Here is a 25,905-nt window from a genome sequence, read left to right on the forward strand (position 1 = left end):
ATTTGCAGTGGCTGGAAGCCCTGGCGCGCCTATTCATTCGTATTCTCTTTCTCTTTCTCTTTCTCTCTCTCTAATAAATAAATAAACACTAAGGAAATACTACGGGCATGCGCTACTACACCTGGTTTACTTGTCACCTTTTGTTGAGCAAAACCTTTGACAAGCAGCCGCCCAGGCCCTCTGCGCACGCGTGTCCCGACGTCATCCTTTGCGCACGCGCACCGCTACCTGTGAGCACGCGCGCGCGCCCCCGCGCCTCAGGCCGCCCAGGCATGGCCAGTGGAGCACCGATCGGTGGGCGGTACGGAGTGCCGAGTGGCCTCTGCCCCGCCCCAGCGGACAGCCTCCGAGGCGTTTCTCCTGCGTGACGAGCCCCGGGGTGCCGCTCTACGCGAGTGCTTTTGGAGGCGCCGGGGACGAGAACCCCGAGGGGACTCGGGAACCGAGCAGTGCGGGGTGCGCTGGGGTAGGGACTTTTCGGGCCGAGCAGGAGCGGGGGTTGCAGGGCAGCCTCGGGCGCTCGGGGCCCGTGCAGCCCTGGGGGGAGAGGACGGCAAGGCTGGGGTGCAGACGCACCTTGAGGAAGGTGAGGAGGCTCAGGAAGGTCTAGGTCACGGAGCTGCGAAGGTACCTCCGGAGTCGCTCGAAGTCGGGGTGGCTTGTGGCCACATGCTCCTAGCAAGTGCTCACCTGGTTGTGTGGGGAATGGGTTGTTGAAGCGAGTAAATATCCAGGTCTGGGGCTGGAGAGATGGCTTAGCGGTTAAGCGCTTGCCTGTGAAGCCTAAGGACCCCTGTTCGAGGCTCGGTTCCCCAGGTCCCACGTTAGCCAGATGCACAAGGGGGCGCACGCGTCTGCAGTTCGTTTGCAGAGGCTGGAAGCCCTGGCGCGTCCATTCTCTCTCTCTCTATTTGCCTTTCTCTCCGTGTCTGTCTCTCTCAAATAAATAAATAAATAAATGAACAGAAAAACTTTGAAATATCCAGGTCTAAGAGCCTGTAAAGTCGCCCTCCCCCCTCGCAGGTGTCTGTATGTTGACAGGGGTGCTTCCAGAAGCGTCCTTGGTGGCTTTCCTAGTTTTAGCCCGCCATGGTGCCTTTACCCCTACGTGCATCTGGGTGCCGGGCTGTTGAAGGATCCTTGTTGTGGCTGCGCGTTAACGGATGGCAGTTCTTACCCTCTTTTGCAGAGTGTTCCTCCCCAGCTTGCTTTACGACAAGATGTTGGGAATTTTCAAGCGCCCTGTAGTGGTGACCGCAGACATCAACTTGAACCTCGTGGCTCTGACTGGCCTGGGGCTACTGAGCAGACTGTGGCGACTCACCTATCCTCGGGCTGTGGTGTGAGTCTACTGTGTGGAGGGGGACCCATCCAAAAAGTGTTGTTAAAACGATAAGGAAACACCTTATTTAAGAGTGCCAGGGGTGGGCGTTGGAGATGGCTCAGTGGATGAGAGAGCACTTGCTGCGCAAGCATGACAACCACTGGGCTGCTTCTGGGCCTCTTGGTGATGTGTGTTTTGACAGTGAGGGCATAGCTAGTTTGTCCCTGGCACAGCCCCTGGAGTTTATTGTACCTTTTAGGGTCTTGCCCTGCAGATCTGGAGAAGTTTGGAAAACTTGGCCTATTAAATAGGTACAGTAAGCCAGGTGTGGTGGCACATGCCTTTAATCCTAGCACTCGAGAGGATCACAGTAAGTTTGAGGCCAACCTGAGACTATGTAGTGAATTCCAGGTCAGCCTGGGCTAAATAAAGTGAAACCCTACCTCGAAAAAAAACACAAAACAAGACAAAAATCGGTGCAGTAGAAGAAATTCTAGTTTCTAGCCTAACTTTCCAGTAAAATTAAGCCAGGTGTGGTGGTGCAAGCCTTTAGTCCCAGCACTTGGGATGCTGGGGTTGAAGGAGTGCTGTAAGGTCAGCCTGGCTAGAGTGAGACCCTACCTTGTAAAAATCAAAATGAAAAAAAATTGCTGGATTTTGGATTTGGGACTGGGTCTTCTTTGTTTGGCATGCTTTGTTCCTAAGGGGAGATGGTGCTCTGTTATTAACTAATACGTTCGTTGTTTTTTAACTAATAATGTGTCTTTCTACAAAATATTTATTTATTTGAGAGAGATGGGGGAAAGAATGGATGAGCCAGGGCCTCTTGCCACTGCAAATGCACTCCAGATGCATATGCCATTTTGTACAGTTGTCTTTACATGGTTACTGGGGAATGGAACCCAGGCCTTCAGGCTTTGCAAGCAAGCACCTTTAACTGCTGAGCCATCTCTCCAACCCTGTTGAACTTTATTTTATATTTATTTATTTGAGAGAGAGAGAATGAGAATGGGCATGCTAGGGCCTCCAGCCACTGTAAATGAATTCCAGATGCATGTGCCACCTTGTATCTGGTGTATATGGGTCCTGGGGAGCCAAACCTGAGTCCTTTGGCTTTGTAGGCAAGTGCCTTAACCACTAAACTATCCAACCAGCCCTGGTTTATCTTTTAATTTTTTTTTTTTATTTATTTGGGAGAAGGAGAGAATGGGATCGCTTCAACACCCATTAATTTTATTTATTTATTTTTTTGGTTTTTCGAGGTAGGGTCTCACGCTAGCCCAGGCTGACCTGGAATTCACTGTGGAGTCTCAGGGTGTCCTCGAACTCACAGCAATCCTCCTACCTCTACCTCCTGAGTGTTGGGATTAACGGCGTGCGCCACCACGCCCGGCCCGTTTAACTTTAAAAAATATTTTTGTTTATTTATGAGCAAATAGACAGATAGAGAGAATGGGTGCATCAGAGCCTTCTGCCACTGCAAATGAACTCCAGATGCATGTGTTACTTTGTGCATCTGGCTTTATGTTTTTACTGTAGAATCGAACCCTGGCCTATTAGCCTTTGTAAGCAAGTGCTTTAGCCAGTGAACCCTGCTCAGCTATTTATTATGGGAAATGTCCAGTACATACACAGGTTGGGAGAATAGTATAATGATCCCTTCTCCAATATATTCATTATCTAGCTTTAGCAATCATCAGTTCATAACCAAATCCCTCCCCACAATGGATAAGTTTGAAGCAAATTTCATTTCTGAATAAATTTGGAATATATCTCAAAAAGCTAAGGATTCTTTTTTTTTTTTTTTTTGATTTTTCAAGTTAGGGTCTCACTCTGGCCCAGGCTGACCTGGAATTCACTATGTAATCTCAGGGTAGCCGTGAACTCACGACAATCCTCCTACCTCTGCCTCCCGAGTCCTGGGACTAAAGGTGTGTGCCACCACGCCTGGCTTAAGGTAAGGTTTCTTAAAAACAAAAATCTAATAACCACAGTAGTTTCATGCCTAAGAAGTAGACAGGAATTTCTTAGTATCATAGAATTTCCCTGATTATCAGAAGATGCCTTAGTGTAATTGGTTCCTACATGTTTTCCTTTTATGCCTGCAGCAGTTAAACTAGGTCTCCAGCTCATACTAATTAACAGCTACAGACAGGTGCTGGTGGTCAGGAAGGGTTCAAGGTAAGTAGCCTTGAGTGCCAGGTTGTCTTTCATCAGGTTGGCCTGTAGTACACACCAAGTCAGAGTCTGGGGAGAGAGAGAGGATCTGTGTGAGGTAAGCATCCTGCAGGCCAGCTGTGGATCAGATGGGGCTGGCTATGTCTTACTGTTTGGGGACAGAATACAGTTGGAGCAAAAGATCTACCCCTCACTCCTCACTTAACCTGAAGCCACCTGCAAACACATGTACATTTGTCATCACACCTTTTGTTTACAATTAAGATTTCTAGTTGGGGCCGGGCATGGTGGCTCATGCCTTTAACCCCAGCACTTGGGAGGTAGAGGTAGGAAGATTGCCATGTGTTCAAAGCCACCCTGAGACTACATAGTGAATTCCAGGTCAGCCTGAGCTAGAGCGAGACCCTACCTCGAAAAACCAAAGGAAAAAAAAAGATTTTTAGTTGACTACAGTGTGGGTATTTGTTTTTCAGTTTTGATGAAGTATACTATGGGCAGTACATCTCTTTTTACATGAAGCGGATCTTCTTTTTGGATGACAGTGGACCACCACTTGGCCACATGTTACTGGCCTTGGGAGGTAGGATACATTACTAAGAGAAACACCTCAAATACATGAAAACACATTAGCAGTGAAATGTCTTGAGGGTGGAAACCTTACTATATACCTTGTTACTTATTTGTTTCCATATTGCAAATGTATTCTGTTTTCCACATTTTCTGTTTTAGGTTACTTAGGAGGATTTGATGGTAACTTTTTGTGGAACAGAATCGGAGCAGGTAAGAGATCATTTTAATTCTCCTTGTTAATGTGCACACGATGGAATGGGGTGATGTTGGCTTTCATAGAGATTAACAGTGGCCATTTTTTTAAAAATATTTATTTATTTACGAGAGAGAGAGACATAGAAAATGGCCACACCAGGCCCTCTTCAGTGGCTATTTGTTAATCTGATAATATCAGATGTGTTCAGGATAGTATGGCTATAAGACCATTTATTATCTGAATCCAGAAGTATGGCTGTAGACCTTCCTCCTAATCTGAATCCAGGGTAGGATCAATTACTTGGTTATGGGTAACACATTTTGAGAAGTCTGGTAAAAGGGTTAAGTGTGTTGAAATTTTTTTTATTTTGATTTTTTGAGGTAGGGTTTCACTCTAGTTCAGGCTGACCTAGAATTCACTATGTAGTCTCAGGGTGGCCTCGAATTCATGGTGATCCTCCTACCTCTGCCTCCTGAGTGTGGGGATTAAAGGCATGTACCACCGTGCCTGGCTCTAAGTGTATTATTTTATATATTTTTTAATTTTTTTCAGGTAGTGTCTTGCTCTAGCCCAGGTTAACCTGGAACTCACTATGTAGTCTCAGGGTGGCCTTGAATTTACAGTAATCCCCCTACTTCTGCCCCCCAAGTGCCAGAATTAAAGGCATGCACTACTACACCCAGCTAAGTGGTTTTTAAAATTTTTTTTGTTCATTTTTATTTATTTATTTGAGAGTGACAGAGAGAGAAAGAGACAGATAGAGAGAATGGGCACACCAGGGCCTCCAGCCACTACAAACGAATTCCAGACGTGTGCACCCCCTTGTGCATCTGGCTAACGTGGGTCCTGGGGAATCGAACCTGGGTCCTTTGGCTTTGTAGGCAAATGCCTTTACTGCTAAGCCATCCCTCCAGCCCCTTATCTCTAGTTTTTTAAAATACTTACTTATTTGCAAGCAGAGAATAGGGGAATGGGTGCGCCATGGCCTCCTGCCATTACAAACAAACTCCAGATATGTACGCCACTTTGTACATCTGGTTTACATGGGTACTGGAGAATCAAATCCGAGCCATCAGGCTTTGCAAGCAAACACCTTTAACCACTGAGCCACCTCCAGCCTTATCTGTAGTTTTTTGGTTTTTGTTTTTCTTTCTTTTCTTTTCTTTTTTTTTTTTTTTTTTTTTTGAGGTAGTGGAATTTAATAAGGAGTCTCAGGGTGGCCTCGAACTCACAGCGATCCTCCTATCTCTGCCTTCCAAGTGCTGGGATTAAAGGTGCACTACCACGCCCAGCTTTGGTTTTGTTTTTTTGAGACAGGGTCTCACTCTGGCCTGGGCTGACCAGGAACTCACTCGGTAGCCTCAAGCTGGCCTCAAATTCCTGTGATCTTCCTACCTCAGCCTCCCCAGTGCTGGGATCGAAAGTGTGCACCACCACACCCAGCTAATGTCAAATGCCACAGAACATATGTATTATCAAAAACTAGGGGCCAAGCCAGGCGTGGTGGTGCATGCCTTTAATCCCAGCACTCGGAAGGCAGAGGTGGTAGGATCCGTCTGAGTTCAAGGCTACCTTGAGACTACATAGTGAATTCCAGGTCAGTCTGGGCTAGAGTGAAACCCTACCTCAAAAGCAAACAAACAAACAAACAAAAAATAGGAGCCAGACTGGTGGTACATACCTTTGATCTTAGCACTTGGGAGATGTGAGGTAGGAGGATCTGTGAATTTAAGCCTAGCTTGAGACTACATAATGAATTCTAGGTCAGCCTTGGTTAAAGCAAGACCCTACCTTGAAAAAAAAATTTTTTTTTTAATGTTACCACAATGCTTTCTGAAATAAGTGGGATAAATAGAAGCAAATATTAATTTCATAATCCTTAATCATCATCCATATGCTTGATGAGAATTGGTTTCTTGACTGTTAAAAAACTAATTTCAGAACAGCTGGGTGAGGTGATATATGCTTATAGTCCTAGCTAACAGAAAAGTTGAGGCAGAAGGCTCACTCAAGCCCAGAGTTCCAGTCTAGCCCAGCCAATATATTGAGATCCTGTGTCTAAAAACCACCACCAGCAAAATACCCAGCTAGTTTTAAAGCCTTAGTGTGCACACTCACTTGCTAGCATGCTCCCTAGTTTTGTAAACTTTGCATTGTGCAGATGGTATATACACCATGCTCTCAGCTCTGCCGTGTGGTTCCCTTTCCAGAGTACAGTAGCAACGTGCCTGTGTGGTCCTTGCGCCTGCTGCCAGCCCTTGCCGGGGCTCTATCGGTCCCCATGGCTTACCAGATAGTGTCGGAACTTCACTTTTCTCACTGTGCTGCCATGGGAGCTGCCCTCTTGATGCTTATTGGTAAGCTCTGGACCCTCTGCTCATCTAGATTTGCCTCCACAAGATCCCCACTCCCAGACCAAGCACTGACAGTGGGACTACTCGGCTGTGAGGTCAGACTGTCAGTGGTGGAGGTGTGACCGTACTGGAGCTGCCAGACGGAGCTCAAGGGCCCACCACACTCGCACCTCCAGCTCAAAATGACAGCCCCTGCACTCCTGCCACTTGCCAGGCCTCTGCGGTAGACACGGACTTGTAAGTTCGCAGATCATGTTTGAGCTTCAGCGTTTTGTGAATGAAGGAGGTTAAGTCCAATGAAGAGTTAGACTAGAAAGAAATCGCTCATGCAGTGATGACTCTATGAGTCCTAAAGTCCCGAGCCTACATTTATAGCAGCTCTATGAACTTGGATTACTTCAGCAAATAAAAATAATAAAAGCAGGCTGGAGAGATGGCTCAGCAGATAAAGCGGGCTTGCTGTGAGAGCACAGGGGCCTGAGACTTCCCCAGCTCAGATCTCCAGATCCAGGTATGAGGGCGATCTAGCTGCGAAATCTGTCACCCATTGATCACCAGGGGGCTGATCTGGCTGGCTAGGCAGGTGTCCCCTTCCTCCCTCACTGCTCCATGTGTGTCCCTCCCAAAGCTGTGCACTAGGTTGAAGAGGTCGAGGACCGGCTTCCATCAAGGGTATATGAGTAGCTGCGCTCCCCTGCTAGAATCTCCACATCTCCAGATGCCATGTTAAACTAGCTGAGCATGGTCACACACCACAGTAACTCCAGTCCCACGGGGGAGCAGAGACCCCAAGTGTATGAGATGCCACAAGGGCACATACATCTGCATATACCCCCCCACACACACACACATACACAGAAGCAAAATGGATTAAAAAATACCTTTATAAAACAATAAATGATTAAGAGGGCTGGGAGTGGTGGCGCACACCTTTAATCCCAGCACTTGGGAGGCAGAAAGGTAGGAGGATCGCTGTGAGTTCAAGGCCACCCTGAGACTACAAAGTGAATTCCAGATCAGCCTGGACCAGAGTGAGACCCTACCTCAAAAAACCAAAATATATGTGTGTGTGTGTGTGTGTGTGTGTGTGTGTGTGTGTGTGTGTAACTATAGCTCAGTGGTAGAGTCCTTGCTTAGGATGCCTGAAGCTCTGAGTTCTATCATCAGAACTGCCAAAAAATAAAAAACAAGTAAATAGGGCTGGAGAGATGGCTTAGCAGTTCAGGCATTTGCCTGCAAAGCCTAAGGACCCATGTTCTATTCTCCAGGTCCAAGGTAAGCCAGATGCACATAGTGGCACATGTGTCTAGAATTTGTTTGCAGTGGCTAGAGGCCCTTGCACACCCATTCTCCCTCTCTCTCTCTCTCTCTCCCTCTATCTCTAATAAATAAATAAAAATAAGAAATAAAGGCTCAGAAAAGTCATGTGATGTGCCCAAGTTCACACAGGTGCAGGTGTGGTTCAAATCCAAGAACATGTCTTTGGGCAGTGCAGCAGGTCCCCTGCCAGCCATCCTGTTTCTGAACTTGCTGCCAAACAAACACTGACTTTGCCTCTGCTAAGTACAACTGGCCTCTACCTAATGGTAATGCACCTGCAGATCCTACCAACCATGGTTCAGAAATATCCAAAGAAGTGCTGGGGAGATGGCTCAGCGGTTAAAGGTGAACACTTGCAAGACTGCCGGCCCAAGTTAGTCTTCCCCAATGCCCACATAAAGCGGGATGCAAAGTAGTGCCCACATCTGTAATCCCAGCGCACCTTGTGTTAATGGGAGAACTGGGAAGGTTTCGGGCCACCTAGACAGGTAGACAGGTGCACATACAGCAGCAGAAAGCCAACAGTGGAGATGGACTGTAGCTCAAAATGAAGGTGGAAGGAGAGAACCAAGACCCTGAGGTTGTTCTTTGACCTTTATACACAGACCCATACACAGCCACACACATACATACAAATTAAAAAAATAAAATCAGGGGGCTGGAGAGATGGTGTAGTGGTTAAGGCACTTGCCTGCAAAACCAAATGACCCAGGTTTGATTCCCCAGTACCCATGCAAAGCTCGATGCACATGATGGCACATGTGTTTAGAGTTCGTCTGCAGTGGCTGGAGGCCCTGACATGCCCATTCTCTCCTACCCTCTCTCTCAAATAAAAAAACTTTTTAAGGGCTGGAGAGATGGCTCAGCAGTAAAGACACTTGCTTGCAGAGCCTAATGGCCTTTATGTGGGCTCCAGTACCCACATAAAGCCAAATGCACAAAGAAGCATATGCATCTGGAGTTCATTTTCAATGGCAGGAGGCCTTGGTTTGCCCATATTCATATTCTCTCTCTCTCTCTCTGCAAATGAGTAAATAAAAATATTTTTTTGAAAAAAATGTTTTAAGCCTCTTCTCTGTACCAAAAATGTTTTTCTTGTCATTGTTCCCTAAGTAAAACAAATATTTATTTACATATCATGATTTTAAAATAAGGAGAAGGATAACTTCCAACACATGCAAACACTCTCCCTTTTAATATAAGAGGCACATGCATGCATGGGCTTCTATGTCCTCTTTCTGGTTCCCATGGGGACATAGAGGTGACTTTGCTTTTCTCTGACCTGTCTTGTCTTTACTCACTTGTCACCGAATGCTGACATATGTTTCATGTTTGCAACAGAGAATGCCCTGATCACTCAATCCAGGCTCATGCTTTTGGAGTCATTATTAATATTTTTTAACCTGTTGGCTGTGTTATCGTACCTGAAGTTCTTCAACTCTCAAAGATACAGGTATGGAAAGTAAGATACATCTTCCATAGTTAGAGAGGAAGAAATGTGATTTATTTATTTATTTTTGTGGGAGGAGAGGCTGGCTGGAACTCACTAAATACACCAGTCTGGCCTCAAACTTGGGCCAGTTTTCTAGCCTTAGCTTCCTGAGCACTGAGATTACAGGTTTGTTCCCCTGTGCCATCGTGGGTGGTTTCTGATACCTTTTATATGTGAGTTTCTTGCTAAATGTTTTTTGGTCACTTAATCACCAAAAGGTGATTGACCCTTAGCCCAGGACTTCATCTATGCATCCTAATTTTTCTGTAACTTTAACCTGCTGGAAAATTTTCTTGACATCAATGAAAATTCTGCTGGGACTGAGACCCGCAGATTGCTGTTGCTCCTCCACAGGACTGGCCGTCCCAGCAGCCAGTCAGAGAAGCACACGCCTTCTCTGGCCTGTAGGACAGAGTGTGTGAGCGGCTCCTGCATTTGTCTGCCTCGTCCTTCTGTTTTTTCCCCAGCCCTTTCTCTCTGCGCTGGTGGCTGTGGTTGATGCTGACCGGAGTGGCTTGTTCCTGCTCAGTTGGGTAAGTTAGAGCCTGCGGATCAGTCAGTGTTCTTCCCCTCTGTGGGGTGCCTGTCTCATAACCTTGTTTCAATCATGTCTTTCCAGCATCAAGTACATGGGAATTTTTACATACTTGCTAGTGCTCAGCATTGCAGCTGTCCACACCTGGCACCTGATTGGAGACCAGACCTTGTCAAATGTAGGTGCTGATGTCAGTGCTGCATTAGGCTGGCCTGTGTGGGGGCCAGGAGTGGTGGACTGTCCCAGGGAGCGATTGGTACAAAGAGGAGACTCCTCAGAGCTTGATGAGAAGATGCCTGGGCAGCCCACCCAAGCCTTCACAATGTCGCTGTGTGGGAGGCAGGGCCTCTCTTGCCAACATTTTCTGTGTCTGGAAATGGACAGGCATTGTAGGTGTCTCTACAGACAGGAAGTGACCTTCCTTCTCACCCCGGCAGATGTGTGTGTTCTGTCACTTGCTTGCCAGAGCAGTGGGTCTGTTGGTTGTCCCGGCCGTCCTGTACCTGCTGTTCTTCTACACTCATTTGAAGCTGCTCCATCGCTCCGGACCACACGACCAAATCATGTCCAGCGCCTTCCAAGCCAGCCTGGAGGTAAGAGGGATTTCCAGGGCACTTGAGAACAAGCTCCTCATGAGCTCACAGCATCAGATCTGGGTTGGGAGGCATATGCCTATAATACCAGCATTCAAGAGGCAGAGGCAGGAGTATTGTCACAAGTTCCAGGCCAGAGTGGTCTACATAGTGAGTTCCAGGGCAGGCAGGCTATGTAGTGAGACCTTCTTTCAAAAAGCAAAAGTGGCCGGGCATGGTGGTGCATGCCTTTAATCCCAGCACTCAGGAGGCAGAGATAGGAGGATCACTGTGAGTCTGAGGCCACCCTGAGACTACTTAGTGAATTCCAGGTCAGCCTGGACCAGAGTGATACCCTACCTCAAAACAACATAAAAGCAAAAGTGATAGAAAAATTGTCAAGTGAACATTATAAGAAAAAATGAGCTGGGTGTGGTGGCACATGCCTTTAATCCCAGCACTTGGGAGGCAGAGGTAGGATTGTTATGAGTTCAAGGCCAGCCTGAGACTACATAGTGAGTTCCAAGTCAGCCTGCACTAGAGTGAGACCCTACCTCAGAAAAAAAAAAAAAAAAGAGGACTGGAGATATGGCTCAATGGTTAAAGGCACTTGCTTGCAAAGCTTGATGGCCTGGGTTTGGCTCCTTAGTATCCACATATAAAGCCAAATGCACAAAGTGGCACAAGCATCTGGAGTTCATTTACAGTGGCAGAGGCCCTGGTGGCCCCATACTCATTTTGTTTCTCCCTCTGTCTGTCTCTCTTTCTCACATGAATTTATTTATTTACTTATTTGAGAGAGAGACATAGAAATAGGCAGGTAGAGAGAGAGAATGGGCATGCCAGTGCCTCCAGCCACTGCAAATGAACTCCAGATGTGTGCGCCCCCTTGTGCATCTGGCTTATGTGGGTCCTGGGGAGTCGAACCTGGGTCCTTTGGCTTTGCAGGCAAGCACCTTAACCACTAAGTCATCTCTCCAGCCCCAAATAAGTGGCTTTTTTTAAACCAATAGCTGCAGGTTGGAGAGGTGGCTTAGTGGTTAAGGAACTTGCCTCTGAAGCCTAAGGACCCATGTTTGACTTTAGATCCCATGTAAGTCAGATATACAAAGGTGAGGCAAGCACAAGGTCACACATACCCCCTAGGTGGCACAAATGTCTGGAGTTCAATTGCAGTGGTTGAGGCCCTGGTGCACCAGTTCTCTCTCCCTCTGTCTCTGTCTGTCTGTCTGTCTGTCTCTCTCTCGCTCGCTCGCTCTAAAATAAGAAATAAAAATCATTAAAAAAAATAATAACCAAGAGCTGGCACACACCTTTAGTCCCAGCACTTAGGAAGCAGATGTAGGAGCATCACTGTGAGTTCAAGGCCAGCCTGGGACTATACAATGAGTTCCAGGTCAGCCTGGGCTAGAACAAAAAACTACCTCAGGAAAAAAAGAAAAGAAAAAAAAAAAGGAAAAAGATGAACCATAACAATATTTTTTAATATTTTTTATTTATTTGAGAGAGTGAAAGAGGTAGAGAGAGAGAGAATGGGTGCACCAGGACCTCCAGCCACTGCAAACAAACTCCAGATGCATGCTCCACCTTGTGCATTTGGCCTATGTAGGTACTGGGGAATAAGAACCTAGGTCCTTAGGCTTTGCAGGTAAGCACCTTAACTGCTAAGCCATCTCTCCAGTCCCATATCCGTATTTCAAAAGGAATTGTGAAAATACCAATTGTGTGGATTCTTGAATTCTCAGTTTGATTTTCTTTCTTTCTTTTTCTTTTGGATTTTCAAGGTATAGCCTTACTCTAGCCCAGACTGACCTAGAATTCACTATGTAGTCCCAAGGCTGGCCTTGAACTCAACAGTGATCCTCCTACCTTACCCTGCTGAGTACTGAGATTAAAGGCTTGTGCCAACACACCCAGCCTGACTTTCTTGAGGAAATTTTGTGTGTGTGTATGTTTTGAGGTAGGGTCTCACTCTAGCCCAGGCTGACCTAGAATTTACTTACATAGTCTCAGGCTGGCCTTGAACTCCTAGTGACCCTCCTACCTCTGCCTCCCAAGTGCTGGGATTAAAGGCATATACTACCAAAATCCTCAAGCCTCATGAGACAGGCTTGAGCCTGGTGTTCATTCATACAGACTTTGTAGAGGTGTGCATATTGAACATCCCTAACACAAAAATCTGAAACCCACCATGCTGCAGTCTTTAAGCCATTTTGAATGCTAGCATGATGTTCAAGCAGCCTCAGACTCTGGAGCATCTTGGAGTTTGGACTTGCAGAGTAAGGATGGGTTAACTGTTAGGGTCTGCAAATAGTCCAGAATCCCCAAACACCCTGAGTCTAAACACTTGGGTTCTAGCATTTCAGATAAGGGATCTTCAGGCTGCGAAAATATATTGGGGCTGGAGGCAAGGAATCATAGCCTCAAGCAGGCTGCTTGTGTTTCCTTACTCTGGTCTCATTTTCCTCATCTCATACATATCATTGCTCATCTCTGACATGTGGGTAAGAAGGGTGCTGGTGAAGGGGTACCTGAAAGCCTTGCCAGATTACCTAGAATTTGTAATGGAATAGGACATAATGCTGTGAGAATTAGTTATAACTTAATTATGCATATTGGCCACTATCCGGACTGTTAACTCAAATGGAGACAAGGCTTTCACTAAGACTAGTTTAGGATTGTTAGTCTGACTGAAGCCAACCTGCAACTTTTTCTTTTTGTCTTAGGGAGGGCTAGCCCGTGTCACCCAAGGCCAGCCCCTTGAGGTGGCCTTCGGTTCCCAGGTCACTCTGAAGAATATCTTTGGCAAACCTCTGCCCTGCTGGCTTCATTCCCACCAGAACACCTACCCCATAATGTAAGGGAAGTGACCATTTTAATGTGCATATCAAAATATTTTATTTCTTCCCAGTTTGCTTATATTAGCAAGTTTGGGAGAAGTAAGACAGCTCATGGGCTCAGGACCCAGCCCCATGAGTTTTGAGGTATCTTTGAGACGCTGGGAGGGACATGGTATGCAGTGGCCAGGCCACTGAGTAAGTCTGCATGGCAAATACTGTGGCTTCCTCTACCTCGTCTGGCCCTTGAGACACCTTGTCATTGGGCTGCACACCCTGCTGGGTAGTATCTGTAGAAATCTGCGAAATTTGCTTCCCTCTGCAGACAGGAAGGCCTGTGGGCCCTGGCTGACCATTTCAGTCTCATTCTTTTTTGACATCTCACACAGATATGAAAATGGCCGTGGCAGCTCCCACCAGCAGCAGGTGACCTGTTACCCTTTCAAAGATGTCAATAACTGGTGGATTGTGAAGGACCCTGGGAGGTGAGTATGGGCCAGGGACTCCACAGCAGAACTCACCACCCAGCATGGTGGGATCCATCTGTGGACGCAGTCCCCAGCCTCTTCTCTGTGTGTGCTCCCTGCCTGGAAACCTCGTTCAGCTCAGGAGCCTGGAGTATCTGCACTGTGCTGTTAATGCAGGGTCCGGGTTAATTCAGGTCCTCAGTCACCTGTCTGCTCAGCATCTCTTCTTACGTGTGTTATAGGCAGGCCTCACACAAACCCTCTCCCTTCCCTGCCCCTCTCCTCTTCTCTTCTCATTCTTTTTATGTCTTTGGTTTTTTTTTTTGATTTTTTTTGTTTGTTTGTTTTTCAGTGTAGGGTCTCACTTTTGCCCAGGCTGACCTGGAATTCACTATGGAGTGTCAGGGTGGCCTCGATCTCACAGCGATCCTCCTACCTCTGCCTCCCAAGTGCTGGGATTAAAGGTGTGCGCCACCACGCCCGGCAGTCTTTTTTTTTTTTTTAAGATAGGGTTTCGGCTGACCTAGAATTCACTATGTAGTCTCAGGATGGTGTTGAACTCATGGTGATCCTCCTACCTCTGCCTACTAAGTGCTGGGATTAAAGGCATGTGCCACCATACCCGCTTTGTTGTTTAAAAAAAATATTTTTTTACCTATTTTTATTTATTTGAGAGAAAGAATGAAGCAGAGAGAGAGAGAGCGAGGATGGGCATGCAAGGGTATCTAGCCAATGCAAACAAACTTCAGAAGCATGTGCCACCTTGTGCATCTGGCTTTATGTGGGTACTGGGGAATTAAACCTGGGTCTGTAGGCTTTGTAGGCAAGGACCTTAACCCCTGACCCATCTCTCCATTTCCTCTCCTCTTTTTCTTAAAAAATATTTTTATTTATTTATTTGTTTGACAGAGAAAGAGGGAGAGAAAGAGAGAATGGGCACGCCAGGGCCTCCAGACACATGTGCCCCCTTATATATGTGGCTAATATGGGTCCTGAGGAATTGAACCTGGGTCCTTTGGCTTGGCAGGCAAATACCTTAACCACTAAGCCATCCCTCCATTCCCCCTGTCCTCTTTCTTGAAAGCTGTCACCTGAGCTTATTACCCCTATGTCTAGTCCTTGGAGGGAGGCCTTTCTGTGTTCCCCTGTGTCTAGACCTAATGTAAACAAAATCCCAGACTGTCCAGTCCTGTCTCCACCATCTGCCTTTTCCCAACAGTTGATTGCCACTTACATGCCTCCTCTACCAGCGTTGGCAGCCTCTAGAGGCCTTATACTGGGCACTCTCATGTCACTGTCTTGAGCTTGCTTGGCCCTTAGAATTCAGCTCCTGCCCAGAGGCTCCCACCATAGCTATAGTGATCCCCTACCGTAGCCCTCTCTGTCTCTTCTGTCTTTGCAGCCTTCTTAATTCCTTGGGGAGGCTTCCTAAGCCAGTTTATCCAGGGACTGCATCCTTTGCTTTTGTCACCTTTGGTCATACTGGCTGATTTGACATGTGTGTTGCACATCTGTTTTTCCATTCAGCACAGAGAGAGAGGGCAGCACCAACCTCTGTCTGGCTGGTCCAGCGATTTGCGTGGCACCCATCCAGTGTTGAGGACTTGATAGGCTTTAAAAAAATGCTTTTAGGCCGGGCATGGTGGCACATACCTTTAATCCCAGCACTTGGGAGGCAGAGGTTGGAGTTCTAGGCCACCCTGAGACTATATAATGAATTCTGGGTCAGCCAAGTCTAGAGTAAGACGCAACCTTGAAAAACAAAAAACAAACAAACAAATAGAGCTAGAGAGATAGATGGCTTAGCAGTTAAGGTGCCTACCTGTGAAGCCTAAGGACCAAGGTTTGATTCCCTAGTACCCATGTAAGCCAGATGCACAAAATGGCACATGCATCTGGAGTTCATTTGCAGGTCCTGGCACGCCAATTCCCTCTATATATATATATCTGCCTGTTTCTCTCTCTTAATAATTTTTTTTTCAAGGTAGGGTCTCACTCTAGCTCAGGCTGACCTGGAATGCACTGTGTAGTCTCAGGGTGGCCTCGAATTCACAGTGATCCTCCTACCTCTGCCTCCCAAATGCTGGGATTATGTATCTGCCTTGATAGGCGTTTATGTGTGTATGTGTATATGTGTTCAAGTGCACAAGCACATGCGTATGTGTGTGGAGGCCAGAAGACCACATCCTCAGATGTTGTTGCTCAGGAGCCATCCACCTTGTGCGTATGCTTGTATGTGTGAGTTTATGGGTGTGAAACTTGAGACAAGTTTCAGGAGTCTATCCTTGCCCTTCCATCTTGTTGTTGCATTCACCAGGCTAATTGGTCAAGAAAATACTGTCTCCACCTCCAGTCTTGCCCTTGGCATGCTGGGATGACAGAAGCCCACCACAGATTGTGGATTTACATGAGATCTGGGGATTGGAACTCAAGTACTCAGGCTTATACCGCAAGCACTTTATCACTGAGCCATCTTCCAGCCGCCCTCTGTCTACTTTTTTTATTTTATTTTTTGGTTTTTTGAGGTAGGGTCTCACTCTAGCCTAGGCTGACCTGGAATTCACTATGTAGTCTCAGGGTGGCCTTAAACTCATAGTGATCCTCCTACCTCTGCCTCCCGAGTGCTGGGATTGAAGGCGTGTACCACTATACCTGGCTCTTTTTTTAATTTTTTTTTTTTTGAGGTTTAGAGAGACTTTATTAGATTAAGAGAAGGAAAGAGGAGGAGGTACAGAGAGCTCCCACGATGAGAGAGGTGAGAGAGGGTAAAGCCCCTGTCCACCTTTTTTAAAAAAATATTTTATTGGGGCTGGAGAGATGGTTGAGCAGTTAAGGCACTTACCTGTGAAGCAAAAGGACCTAGGTTCGATTCCCCAGGACCTATGTAAGCCACATGCACAAGGTGGCACATGCGTCTGGAGTTTGTTTACATTGGCTAAAGGCCCTGGTGTGACCATTCTCTCTCTCTCTGTTTCTCTCTCCCAAATAAATTTAAAGAATATTTTATTTATTTACTTATTTGAGAGAGAGAGAGAGAGAGATACACACACCTTTAATCCCAGCACTAGGTGGGGGGGGGGGGCAGAGGTAGGAGGATCTCTGTGAGTTTGAGGCCACCCTGAGACTACGTAGAATAAGGTTTTTTTTTTTTTTCTTTGCTGTTGTTTTTTGTTTTGTTTTTGCTTGTTTTTGGCAGCCACTATATTCTTGATAGACAGTTGTGGTGAAGGCACAGTAGGATCACATTCAACAATATGGAAAATGGCCTTAGGTGGAGAAAACGTTAAATATGCATGCCTCGGTTTTGTACAACCTCACCTCATGCAAGGTGCAGGTGTATTGGGGGTGCAGATGCCCCAGTGTCTTTGCTAGGGGACTTCAGAGAGCTTGCTGCTCCCTACCCAGTGGCTGGGTGCCTTCATGACAGTGCTGTGTCTTCATAGGCATCAACTGGTGGTAAACAACCCTCCGAGGCCCGTGCGGCATGGAGACATCGTGCAGCTAGTCCATGGCATGACCACCCGCCTCCTCAACACGTGAGTGCTCTGCCCATGCCGCCTGCTCCTCAGAGCCCTCTGTGGCCTCGGGGCAGAGCAGAGTTACTGCTGAGGGGTGGGGCCAGCAAGACAAGGCCTGGTACATTCCAGAATATGGGGCCGAGCTGTGGTTGTGACAGACCAGTGTGCTTGCTACAGAGAATGATATACACAGTGTATGTTTAAAGTAGAAACTTAAGAGACTCCTCATTCTGCGGACGTGATAACGTGAGGCATGAAGGACTCTGATGTATTCTTAGTCCTTGTCTGTCTCAGAGAAGGCTGCCACTGCCTCTTCCTTCCTCTCCTCACGCCCCTCCCTCTGTCACTGTCTCCTAGCTCGTCCCCTCTCCTCTGCTGCCTCAGGTGCCAGCTGTGATTCTTCTCTTTCTTCTTCCCCTGCCTTCTCATTCTTTCTTCATCAGGAGGTCCTGGCCTTGTCATCTCAACCTTCAGAAATGACCCTGGGGGGTCGGTCACCTCCTTTTCTCTTCACTCCCACCATCCAGTTTGGGCCTGTGTTCTCCATCCTGACCTCCTGCCTCTGCCTCACTCAGACCCAGGGCCAGGTGATCCCTTGAGAATATGTAGTCACTCCATGGCTTCTCTGCCCACAGCTCTCCCGCTGACTACTCCCTCAGCTGAGACTCCTACTCACCCTGATGTGGGTAGCCCCTGTCACCTGGCCTTTCTGCTAGTCCCAAAGTGAGCAAGCCCAGCACCCTGGGGCTCCACACTCATTCCTCTGCTGGAATGTCGCTGGCCCACACACTGTATCAGATGCCTGCTGTGGGGCTACCTCAGCCGAATGAACTGCCTGCCCTCTGTCCCCACCCCACTCCACCATCCTTAGCACTGATGTGCAAGGCTGTTTCTGTTCATGGCCTGGCCTCGGCCCCTGGGTTGCCTGGCAAGTCTTGTGAAGAAGCATGATTCCCGGGCAAGTAGACTAGGAGGGACCGCTGAGGCAGAGGCTGAGCCCACACAGACCGCCTGCTCTCCCAGCGTGAGGCTGCCTTGCATCCAGCCAGCAGCGCTGCTTTTCTGAGTCCCTCCAGGGCCGCATCCTGACAGGTCCAGGTTTTCAGACTCCAATCCTTCCCCTTTCAGCAGCCATCTGAGATTTGGTTCACTTGTCCAAAAAGTGGAGTGGTGACCCTCATCTGGTCATTTCACACCAACACTGGGAAGAGTCCATCTCAGGATGGGCTTCCCTGGAGATGCAGTCACTGCGGGGGCTGCCCTTCCGGCATCCTGTTCTACCAGCCTTAGCAGGTACCCCCCCCCAGGCAGCCTGACTAGCCAGCTGCTGGGTTCCTTTAAGCTGAGCTGGCTTTGTTTGGAAAGGCAGTGCTTCCAGCAGCTCTGCTTTGCTTTTCCAGGCATGATGTTGCTGCGCCCCTGAGTCCCCATTCACAGGAGGTCTCCTGCTATATCGACTACAACATCTCCATGCCTGCCCAGAACCTCTGGAGGCTGGTGAGTTCCGTGTGGGGTGCTCTGTTAGGTGCCAGCAGTGGGATACAACTGTTGGCTAGTGGTGCCTACTTCCTAGCCCAGAACATTCGAAATACCATTTTGAATAAATGATTCAAGATGTAAAGTGTGGTGGCGCACACCTTTAATCCCAGCACTCGGGAGGCGGAGGTAGGAGGATTGCCATGAGTTTGAGGCCACCCTGAGACTACACAGTGAATTCCAGGTCAGCCTGGGCTAAAGTGAAACCCTACCTTGAAAAACCACCAAAAAAAAAAAAGTAAAATTGGCTAGGAGATTTTTATTCGCAAAGCAAATTATAGAATTTCCAAGAGGAGCAGACCCTTTCTCTTTGCGGCGGACCAGGACTCCCTGAGGGCTGTGCATCAGAGAAACTGTGATCCGCTCCGTGAGGGCTCTAGGACCACAGCTCCACCAGCTGAGCGTGCTCCCTGGCCTGTGTGCTGGTTTACCCTTGTGACCTCAGGGAAGCCTCACCTGTGTGTTAGCAGGTGCCTGCTTGCCACAGGCCCAGCCATCAGTATGGAGGATTTTCCCGAGGCAGCTGAGCCTGCAATCACTGTCCCTTCTGGTCGTTTCCAAGTCAGGCCTCCTGGGAAAGGTGGTGGGCAGGAAGTGACTGGATCCAAGGACCTGAGCCCTGAACACAGTTCTAGGCATGCTCTCGGAGCAGCTGTGCCTATCTCCTCCATGCTCTTCTTCGGGCTTGATTGGCTGCAGCGCCCCCTGCTGGTTCCCTCAGTAAAGATACTTCTGCAGGGCTGCCTTTACTGTGGTGCACAGGCGGCCCCTCTGCCCAGCTTTGGCCTTGACTGTGCTACATGTTATCTGTGAGCATCCTGGTCTTCATCCTTCTGCAGAGCTGTTCCAGTGGAAGTTCTTTTGAGAGTCTCGCTTGTCCCCGGCTATTCCTGGTTTCCCTCCCTGCCGCCTTACTTCCGAGGGCCCCATTACTGATCCTCTTGGCTTCTACCTTGTCTCACCCTCTCCTTCCATTCTCTAGCTGGGGACCTCTGAGAGGCTCACACGTAGAGTTCCCAGAACAGGAGGAGCACACCTCCGAAGCTTCTGCCTCTGCTCAGCCTTTGAGCTCTGTGGTTCTTGTCAGTCCAAGGGAAAACAGTAGCCCTGTGAGTGCATGGCCACTGTGAGACTCTAGCTTGTCAGGCTGTGATGGTGCAGAGGGCTCAGGGTTTGCTTTCTCATCAGTGTCTCGGGGACTGTCTAACCTCTGGACCCGCCTTGCACTAGCCAGTTAAGGACAGAGAAAAGATCCTTTAAAAAAAAAAATGTGGTTTTTTGAGGTAGTGATTCACAAGCCTAGGCTGACCTGGAATTCACTCTGTAGTCTCAGGCTGGCCTCGAACTCATGGTGATTTTCCTACTTCTGCCTCCTGAGTGCTGGGATTAACTGCATGCACCACCACACCCAGCTATAGAGAGATTGGGCTGGGCATGCCAGGGCCTCCAGGTGCTGCAAATGGACTCTAGATACATGTGCTACTTTGTGCATCTGGCTTTACATGGTTACTGGGGAATCGAACTCAGATCATTAGGCTTTGCAAGCATCTTAACCACTGAGCCAGCTCTGCAGCCTGAAAAGATCCTTTTTTAGCCAGAGCTGTGCACCCTCTCAGTGCCTGGGCAGGTAGCTTTGGAGTCTCTGTGGTGTCTTGCGTGGCCTTGGACGGAGTCAGTGCCCTTTCCTCAGGGCTGGCTCAGGGGAGGTGTGGGGGATCAGTCCTTCCCATGCCCCTGCCTGAGGGTGTGTTACCTTCATAGAGACCCATATTGATTTTATTTTTATTTTTGGTGTTTTGAGGTAGGGTTTCCCTTTAGCCCAGGCTGACCTGGAATTTACTATGTAGTCTTAGGGTGGCCTTGAACTCACAGCAATCCTCCTACCTCTCCCTCCCAAGTGCTGGTATTAAAGGCGTGTGCCACCACGCCCAGCTCCATATTTATTTTGGAGCTGATAAGTGGGCTTTGCTTGATTCTAGCCAAAGGCTGAGAAGTTATGGGTCTAGTTTCATGTTTTAGGAAATTTGAAAAGGAATAAAACCTGTAGCCAGGCATGAGGGTATACACTTATAATCCAGCACTTGGGAGATGGTGGCAGGAGGATTAGGAGTTAAAGTCGAGCCTGGGATAAATAAATAAAAGCTTTTCTCAAAAATAAAAACAGAAAACTAAACCAAAACAAATGGGGAGAATTGACAAGCCCTGTTTTGCCTTTGTTCTCTCGCACGCCTGGGGTTTATCCAAGGCCTCTGGGTGCTAGTGCTCCCCACTGGTCCTCCTCGCCTTGACCAGATGTTTTTGCAGGACATTGTGAACAGAGAGTCTGACAAGGATGTCTGGAAGACTATCCTGTCGGAGGTGCGCTTTGTGCACGTGAACACATCTGCAGTGCTGAAGGTAAATGGAAGCTTCTGGTTAGCTTGGTAGACCCTGGAGTCCCCTGATCTAGTCCTTGAGCTGTTTGGGCCAAAGTGCCTCCTAACAGGTGGGACATAAGACTCAAGTCACCCTGTGCTTCGAGTACACCAAGGAGGGAGTTTGTGTAACTCCTCAGGGCCAAATCCTCGACCTGGGGAAGAGTCTGCTGCCAGTGATGGGGATGGGGCTGGGCCTAGCTTCCTGTTATGCCCTGCACACTCTGGGTTTTGCCAGCTGAGCGGAGCGCACCTCCCGGACTGGGGGTTTCGGCAGTTGGAGGTCGTTGGGGAGAAACTGTCTCGGGGCCACCATGAGAGCATGGTGTGGAACGTGGAGGAGCACCGGTATGGCAAAAGTGAGTTGTTGTCTTTGGTCACTGGCCTCTCGTCACCTGCTGTGGAAACTTTTCCTGCCACCTGGCAAACCAAACCAGGGCTGTTGGTTTGGAGGGACCTAAACACCCACCATCCCATTTGGCAAAATCCACTGCTCTGTGTTAGGACAGCAGGTGGTGGCATTCACCCTGAATGCATGGGGAGGACTGTGCAGCTAATGCATAGTGGGGGAATTTGATGAATGATGGGACTTCTAAAATGCCATTGTGGGCTGTTGGGAAGGTGCACTGGGGGCTTCTGTCCTGAGCTCATAGTCTTAACTGTCTTGTCCCTGGCATTGCACTGTGTTCTGCCAGGCCAGGAGCAGAGGGAAAGAGAGCTGGAGCTGCATTCGCCTACTCAGCTCGACATCAGCAGGAACCTCAGCTTCATGGCCAGATTCTTGGAAGTGCAGGTGACAAGCTGGATGGAGGCTGGCTTCTACCAGGGCAAGTCCCATGCACTGTTGAGCTCTGCAGTTTAGTCAGTCTTCAACCTGAACCCTCAGACTCACAAGCAGGATGAGTGTCCCTCTCATCAGGTCAAAATAGGTCATTTTAATAGAGCTTTAGAGAAGTTGAGGCAGAAATTCAGAGGGCTAGTGCCACAGCCAGGATTAGAGTTCACGGTCACAACCAGCAGCCTTCGTCTTGCCCACTGTGCCTCTGTTGCAGGAGCCAAGTGAACTTGAGGCTAGGCAGTTCACATGCAAGGGGCAGCGGCACCCTTAGACAACATCATGGCAGCTGGAGGCACCCAGAGGTCCTCTGCAGCCTCCACTCTGCTTGATTGCAGTGGAGGATGCTGACGCTGAGGAGTGAGGACTCCGAACACAAGTACAGCTCGACACCGCTGGAGTGGGTCACTCTGGACACCAACATAGTCTACTGGCTGCACCCCAGAACCAGCGTAAGCATCGGTGACAGTCCCAGGACAGTTCCTGCAGTCACTCAGGGCAGCCACTGCATCCCGTGGAGATCCAGATTTCTCCACAGCAAAGCGGATGAAGGTCCAGGCCTTGCTTGTCTCTGGGTGAGCTGGGTGGCCCTGGCCCACTGCACCTGGTGCCAAGGAGCCCAAGGCTCTGTCTGTATGGCAGCACACTGCTGCCCTGCTCCTGACAGGCATGGTTTTGAAGGTGTTTTCCCCGCAGCACCCACACTGAGCTGGTTGATGTTCTAGTCCCACTGCCTCTTCCCACAGCAGTGTGGGGGCTGCACAGAGCCGGTGTGGGCACGTAGCTACTAAAACGCTCCTCGTGCCTCAGCCAGGGAAGTAGACAGTCACTGAGTGCAGAACGAGTCCTCGGTGCCCTGCCTTCATGTGCGGAGACTGCATTGTCTTGCTGGGAATCGCCATCCTGTGACTAGCCTTGCCATTAAAGAAGAGTCCAGCCAGGCATGCTGTCTCAGTTTAGGAGGCTGAGATGGAAGTCATGAGTTTGAATTGGGTTGGGAGCACAAATATGTGCTTAGTTGCCCAGGGTTCTGGGTTCATGCCCAACACCCCCTTAAAAACTCCTGAACTCTTAGTGTTTGGTCTTAATTTACAGAGTTGAGAGCATTAGTGCGTATCTGGAGAGTAGCACTGGAGACAGGTTCATGAAGATTAGCAGTTAGGCTAGTGTTCCGAACACGCCTGCAGTTTGGAGTGTGTGTTAGCTTTTTCTGTGCCTGTTGCCCTATAGGCAGAGGGCAGGCAGGAACCCTGACTCCTGTACTTTCAGGCTCAGATTCACCTGCTGGGCAACGTCGTGATCTGGGTTTCGGCCAGCCTGACAACAGTGGGCTATGCCCTACTCTTCATCTGGTACTTGCTCCGCCGGCAAAGGAGTGCCTGTGAGCTCCCCGAGGGTTAGTATCTCCGTGTCACTAGCTGAGAGTGCATTAGGTGTAGGTGACAGCGGGGTCTTAATGGGACCCATGCCCCAGTGCTCTTCTTTGTTTCTGTCGGGAGAGAACTGATTTTTGTCTCCTGAGAAAACACATGACAATTCCGATCCCATGTTGTAGTTGAGGCTCTTCTAGCACCAAAGAATTGCTCATCAGCCTTAGAGTTGCCTGTAAGCACCTAGAATACTGGGTGAAGAACAAGAGCTGGCAGGAGCAGAAGTTGTCTGTGGTGAATAGAAATGCCATACTGAGCTGGCATGGTGGCACACGTTTTTAGTCCCAGCACTTGAGAGGCAAAGGTAGGAGGATCACTGAGAGTTTGAGCCACCCTGAGACCACATAGAAATGCAGTACTGAGTGTGTCCTCTGGACCTGGGCCTGGCCCAAGGCTCCAATGAGCAGTGGCTTCTCATCCCTTCCCTCTGCTGACCTCTACAGCTTGTGGCTAGTGGACAAATAAAGCTTTTTCACAGCTCCCTAAGGAGCTGAGAGCCAGTGAGATTCCCAGGAGACCATGTGCCATGCAAGGCTGGACCAGTCCTCAGTCCTTGGGGCTAGGGCATCAGAGAGGAAAGGATTCTTGAAACCAGGAGGAAGCTATAGCCGAGTCTCTTCTGGAGGGCAGGAAGAGGGGAGTCCTGCTAGGACAAGTGTGTGACTTAGCTTGTGGCATTGCTGCTCTGAGATGCACCCTCCTACAGATGCCTGGCCCAACTGGGTGCTGGCAGGAGCCCTGTGTGGTGGCGGCTGGGCGCTCAACTACCTGCCCTTCTTTCTGATGGACAAGATGCTCTTCCTCTACCACTATCTGCCAGCGCTCACCTTCCAGATCCTCTTGCTCCCCATTGTCCTGCAGCACATCAGCGACCACCTCTGCAGGTGCGGGCGGGGCGCAGAATCCTGAAAACCAGGAGAGGGCATTGACAACCTTGAGCACAGACAGGGATGGGAAACACGAGGTGTTCCAGAACAGCAGCTAACTGTCCAGATTGGGTGAGGTGTGGTAGACAGACAAAAAGCTTCAGCTTGGAGCACAGTGCCTTGATGTGGTGCTGGGATTGGGGCACACCTCTGGCATCATGGAAATGGCTGGGGCGAGTCCAGAGCAGTGATGAGGGAGGGAGGGCTGTACTCAGTGCACCCAGATGATAAGGGTAGGCAAGGACGCTGAAGGGCATGGGTGGTCTGAGGAACATGCAGGGAAAAGCAACTGATCTTGGAGGGGCTTGTGTAGATGGCAGATTGTGAGGGGATAACCAGGCAGGGGTGCTGTGGAAGATGGGCCAGCTGTCCTCACCACTCTGCCCTACTGCCCACAGGTCCCAGCTGCAGAGGAACCTCTTCAGTGCCCTGGTTGTAGCCTGGTATTCCTCAGCATGCCATGTGTCCAGCCTGCTGCGCCCACTGACCTATGGGGACAGGTCACTGTCACCAGGCGAGCTCCAGGCTCTTCGTTGGAAAGATAGCTGGGATATCTTGATTCGAAAGTAAAGAACAAAAACACATGGAAGGATGAACACAGAACATTCTCCCTCCAGCAGAGGGGCTCAGGAGACCGGTCATACTTAACCAGGACTACAGGGATTGACTATGTTAACCCTTAGGAGCCCTCTGATTAGCTCTTCATTTTGAGCAATTTAGTTTTTCAATTTCTCGAGGTAGGGTCCCCACTCTAGCCCAGGCTGACCTGGAATTTGCCGTGTAGTCTCAGGGTGACCTCAAACTCTCGGCAATCCTCCTACCTCTGCCTCCCGAGTGCTGGGATTAAAGGTGTGCGCCACCATGTCCGGCGAGCAGTTTACTGTTTTTTGGGCCATGAAAAATGCCCTCCACACCAGCATCTACAAGGCATGGCTCGTGGCTCAGACCCAGTGTTTGGGTGGCCAGTGTGGGAAGCACTGCTAGGCCAGAGAACACTCCATAAGGCTGTGCCCTGCTCTAGCTGTGGGCTTGGTGTTGGGTCTTATAGACCCAGCCCGTTTTCACAACACCCACTAAACCTGAATAGGGTCTGAGCCTTGCCTTTGGAAAGACCTACAGGAGGTACCCCAACTAGATGGTGTCTGTAGGCAGGTGTCCTTTGTAAAGCGTACTTGGAAGTCTTACTGCATCAACACCTGATACCTCGTGTTCTTTAAGTCCCTGACTCATCTCCATCTTCCATAACAAGGTGTCACACATACACAACCTTGCCCTGAATTACCTTTTATAAATGTAAATAAAAATGGACAAAATGTGCACACCTTTAATCCTAGCACTCAAGAGGTAGTAGGATCACTGTGAGCTGGGGCCAGCCTGAGACTATAGAGTGAATTCTGGGTC

At 48.9% G+C, this 25,905-nt stretch overlaps 1 protein-coding gene across 2 annotated transcripts; it reads left to right on the top strand.

Annotated features, from left to right (window-relative positions):
• Positions 1-300: 300 nt before the first annotated feature.
• Positions 301-25,821, top strand: Pomt1 (protein O-mannosyltransferase 1). 2 transcript variants are annotated; one of them, XM_045133656.1, is made up of 20 exons: positions 301-456; positions 1,190-1,342; positions 3,976-4,082; positions 4,232-4,282; positions 6,479-6,625; positions 9,284-9,395; positions 9,902-9,967; positions 10,054-10,147; positions 10,407-10,562; positions 13,268-13,398; positions 13,768-13,863; positions 17,289-17,381; positions 18,764-18,860; positions 21,204-21,296; positions 21,552-21,672; positions 22,009-22,106; positions 22,487-22,600; positions 23,418-23,544; positions 24,285-24,462; positions 24,903-25,821. In XM_045133656.1, the coding sequence occupies exons 2-20, from the start codon at positions 1,221-1,223 to the stop codon at positions 25,072-25,074; spliced, it is 2,175 nt and encodes a 724-aa protein (XP_044989591.1). In that variant the 5' UTR covers positions 301-456; positions 1,190-1,220; the 3' UTR covers positions 25,075-25,821. The 2 variants fall into 2 exon arrangements, with proteins under 2 accessions (XP_044989591.1, XP_004654083.1); XM_004654026.2 differs by having other exon boundaries at positions 349-466.
• Positions 25,822-25,905: the final 84 nt, after the last annotated feature.

Source organism: Jaculus jaculus, chromosome 1, assembly GCF_020740685.1.
Source record: "Jaculus jaculus isolate mJacJac1 chromosome 1, mJacJac1.mat.Y.cur, whole genome shotgun sequence".
Classification (NCBI taxonomy): domain Eukaryota; kingdom Metazoa; phylum Chordata; class Mammalia; order Rodentia; family Dipodidae; genus Jaculus; species Jaculus jaculus.